General features: G+C 40.4%; 1 protein-coding gene across 1 annotated transcript; it reads right to left on the reverse strand. All coding sequences in view use genetic code 11, as the record gives it.

Moving 5' to 3' along the window:
• Positions 1-1,363: 1,363 nt before the first annotated feature.
• On the reverse strand, positions 1,364-2,131 carry EGR_08257 (hypothetical protein; the record flags this gene model as incomplete). Its single annotated transcript, XM_024497506.1, has 2 exons — positions 1,364-1,575; positions 1,762-2,131. The coding sequence occupies 2 exons, from the start codon at positions 2,129-2,131 to the stop codon at positions 1,364-1,366; spliced, it is 582 nt and encodes a 193-aa protein (XP_024348101.1).
• Between the last annotated feature and the right edge of the window lie 2,632 nt (positions 2,132-4,763).

Genomic DNA, 4,763 nt, shown 5'->3' on the forward strand with positions numbered 1-4,763 from the left:
ACTGGCTCCATGCCATCTCCCCTGCTGCAAGAATGATTAGATTGGAGGTCAATCCTGGCGTAATTATTATCATCCTTTTCGATATATTTGGGTCAAAAATGCTCTTTAGCTTGTTAAAATTCCATACTCATTTTTGAGCTGACTGCAAAAACTGACATCACAAACACCGGCATTAGAATAATTGCAAAGCGGAAGGCTTTTGCGTTGCTTTTTAATGTTAAACGAGAACTATGCACCTTAAACACCCAGTTATAGAACCACTTAACATGGATGCTGTAGCAATCCTATCTGATAACAACCCCAATAGTAGATTTTGCAGTATTTTAAAGTATATGTTGGTAAATACCATTGAAATGTTAAAACACAAGCTATTTATTAGGAATTCTCAGTTACAAATAAAGTTTGTGCAATGTACTTGATCAAAAGAAGCCCCTGTTGTGCAATAATTTAGCCTGCACATGCTTTTGTTGAATTCTTCCTGCATGCATACTGATTTTGTTGTGGAGTGATGTAGGTGACCGTTAAGATATTAAGCCACAACTGGCATTTTAAGTGGGTTTTTGATGCTAAGCATGAGAATATTTAGAACTGATTACTGCGGTAAGGGCCATTTTAGATTACTATTTCAAGATTTTCAGATATATAAATAAAGTTGGTACAGTTTTCAAACGCCTCAAGGTGTTTTCTAGACTGTCCAAACAAAAGAACTGCGTGTTTCAGTATCAGCATTCGTTGAGGTATTTTGAGAAAAATACCTAGGACATTTTAGTGAGGGATAAAGACGTTCAGGTCTGCCTTCGAAGTAGTCCTTTGTATAGCAGTTATTATGTAGGTTTGCCAATAACGTGACCGCTATAAGAGAGGATCCTGATTATACGCGTAATAGCTTGATGCACGGTCCATTTGCGATTGGAAATGCGTAGATTTGCACACACACACCCACAAATGTTAGGAGGACAAAATGGAAAGAGCCACTGGGACTTAAAGGTTTTGTTTATTCTTCACAGAGGGTAAAGAGGGAGAACATCAAATGATGTATAGATACTGGTGCTAAAGGCTTGAGAACTAAGTAAAGGAAGTTGGCAGGAACAATAGGTGACGGGCGATTTCAATGGCGCCATGCTTTATATCTGCCTCTGGAATGAATAATAGACTGAATTCATTATGAAGTCACCTTGTGTCCCTTTGCATGACAGTAAAATAGGAGAAAATTAAAAGCTTTTAACTCACGCATTACTGCCAGTCTGCAGCCGTGTATCACACGACCATTCATATTTACAACAGCTGCCTTTCCACTTACAAAGTCATAATAGCGTATGAATGCTGCAAGATAAGACAGTAATTAAATAAGTGTATGAAGCCTTCAGATTGCAATGGGTAATGATGAAATACCATGACGCCGGTTATCAGTGTGTGCCAAGTTGTACTCCATAAAGGCTTCTGCGATCAGTCCGAAAGGCTCGAATAAGGTTATGAGTTCTGAATGCTCCAATTGCTGCGGAAGGTTCCATACATAGACGCAGAATTGGTTTTGATAAGGAGGTAGTACACTTGGTAGCCACGACATTGGAATACCTGTCAACAGCAATGGTGATAGCGATTCCTCTTTCAATGTGAGGTTATATGTGCATGGCTTAAAGGTTCATGCAAAAGCCACCAAGGATTGCTGGTAGGGAAAACGAAAAATTTCCTACTGTTCTGTTAGCTATCTACCTAAAAATTTCGACTTACCCCCCAATATATCTCCCAAAGTACACGCACCTGTAGTACTAGATGGCAAATAACTAGGCTGTGTTGTATCGTCCATTTCACTGTATTGTACCACTACTGCTGCGTAAGCAATGCCCTCAATATTGTTTTCCAGTAATGGAAAGTTAATCCGGACTAGCAGATCATTCAGTGCCTCAACAGGTGGGGCTCGTCTAGTGGATAATGTTCCGGGGGTATAATTAGAAGGATCGCTTTGACCAGGACGGAATAAAGCAGCGGTTGCCCCTCCTCTTCCATCAACACGGCGTAATGCTTCACTTGGTGTATCCTGCACTGATTCTACTCGAGCCTCCTCTTCCACGTTAACTTGCCCATGCTCCTCTGGCAATGGCATGGAATCCTCATGCTCATCTGAAGACATCATTATATCATGCCAACCATCCTACTTACCTCCTTCCATGACTGAATGGTTGGCCGACTTTAATGAGCACAGCCTACAACACCGACTTAATCTGGCATAAAACCCACTCAACAGTGTTCAAAACACATGCGTCCTAAGTAAAATTCTAAAAGGCGAGTCAACTCTTTAAAAATGCAAAGTTTTCGTTGTGAAAAATAAATTTCTGAATCAATTGTTATAACGAGTAGTCATTTGCCAGTTGAACAAGAAGCATTTTTGCCAAATTCAATCATATCCAACTTATTTTAATGAAATGGGTAAATAAAATTTTTGGTCATTTTCTTGTAAGGTCAAAAATTTTCCGAAAGAACTGTCAATATAGCCGATCCACTCATCACCCTGTGGGTAATACTTGGACCTCCCAGAAATTTTGATTAATTTCCGAGGTTAAATTGGTCCTTGAACAATATTTTATGCAGTATATGTGTAAATGGAAAACAATCTAACTACGACCTTTCGGATTTCTCACGGACTAGCCTAGAATTGTCGGCAAAGGATGGAATTTAAAAGGATCTCGATGGCATTAAACTCCCTACCGTTCTTCACATTATAAGCATGGTGAGGGAAATTGATTCTATTCCCCCTACTTTATTCCTCTTCCAGGCCTAAGTGATTTATTAATTTAGCTAAATCGGATCTTTTGTGATTTCCTTCTTGATGTAACCCCCTAAGATTTTCGCTATGGCGGTAAGGCCACAAAATAACTTTGAAAGACATGCCTTCCATTTGGCAGTGTCACTAGCCTTGACAACCTTCCACTCTTACTCGCTTACTTCGTTTTGGCAGCTCAACAGGTGCAGAGGGAGGAGGCTGAAACGACGGTGGAAGGCGGCATTCTGCTAATTCGTTCATTGGCCATGCAACAGGCTACAGGAGACACGTGCCACCAATCGATTCCTACACGCGTCAACGAGGAAGAATGCAATCACAATTTTGTGAGACATGTTTGAGGCACGACGTCTTCTGTTCTTCGCAGAAATCCTTCGTGCTGTCCTTCTCCCTTCAATTCAGTTTATCTGCAGCACCTCTCTCCTACCTTGGTTTATTCTAGCAGTTTATGCCCTTTGTAATCTTTAGCACCTTTTCCTTCTACGCTCCAAGCACGCGAAAAGGCCGAAGTATAGGGAACAGATAGAATTCACGGAAATTAAGGGTGAGTTGTGACATAATTTCCCATATTTCCTTGGTAATATTAGTACTTGGTAAATCTTTCTAATTCTGCGCTTGAGTAAATTCCTGCCCCTCACCATAGAGAGAGTACGGGTGATTTGACCTCATTGTGGGAGGTGAAGAACAATAACTATTCAGCTAAAAAGGAAAAAGGCGTGAATGAAGAGGAAGAAAGGAAAAGGAAAGAAAGAGAGATGTTAAAATTTAAAAGAGGCTTACTCGCCACTTATGATCGGTGACACAGTATCAAAAACAAGGCGTGTTTTACTTCCCCTCTTTATACATTTAAGTGCATCTAATGTTCTGTCTTTCATACATGCGCATTCTTTTCGGTTTGACAATAAGTAGTACCACCACATCATGTCCCAAGCAGTCCACTGGGGTTTGGAACAATAAAGCAGATGGCGAATACTCCTGATCGGAAAATATCCACATTTGATTCTTTATGGAAGAAAAACCGACTTTTGCAACTTTCAGGACTGCTATAATGCTACGTAGGAAATCGGATCCAAGAATTACGCCTTAACGCAACTCCACACATACAGGAAATTTTACTTTCCAGGTTTCGTGACTTACGATGTCATACCATAGTCATTCTTCCCATATAGGTGTCTGGATAGCTATGTTTCCAGTCGGGTTTGACTGTTGATGGCGGCACTGTTTTCTCCTAATTTTGGTGACCTAAGCCACGATTTGTCTCCATCTTCCCTGCCGCTTTTCATCACTCTTCATTCCTTTAACGTCCTTATTCTTTCTCTTCTTTTCTCCTCTAGATAATTCTTTGTAATTACAAGACTACTATTTCCTGTCCCATCTGCTACTTTTCTTTTGGCAATTCAGCATCTATATCACTCCTAAAGGGAAGTGGATGGATTGGAGAGCAGTTTGTAAAAGATAAAGCCTTGACAAGGATGAGAAAAAGGTAAAAAATTAGTTACTTAACTAAAAAACCAACCATACTGAACAAATCATTTGGGAAGCCATTTAATCCACAAACGAGTTTCCACCGGGTCCAGAGCGAGGCTAGATAGCTAATCGACTAGATGGCCATAGAGGTGAAGAAGAGATAAATGTACAGATGCACAAAAGAATCCCAAACTATCAGGCAAATACTAACAGAGAAAGCATGCATTCTTACTCGTTTCTGTGATGCCCTATTTTGTCTGACTCTCTAAAGGGCAAAATATGATCTTTAACAATGAGGCAAGCAAACAGGGCGGAGGAGTTCAATGCACAATGTCAGAGAGTAACACACTGGTGCACAAGCAGAGAGAGCAACCTTAGACTAACGACCATGTAAAAAAATAAGTAATCTTACCTGTTTTCATGATGGACCAGGTATATGGACTGTCTAAAAGGACAAAGGACAGACATAGGCAATTGAGTAAGCCGAAGTTCGGCTATCAACGTATCGAGGCTTAGG

This window comes from Echinococcus granulosus, assembly GCF_000524195.1.
Source record: "Echinococcus granulosus chromosome Unknown EG_S00100, whole genome shotgun sequence".
Taxonomy (NCBI): domain Eukaryota; kingdom Metazoa; phylum Platyhelminthes; class Cestoda; order Cyclophyllidea; family Taeniidae; genus Echinococcus; species Echinococcus granulosus.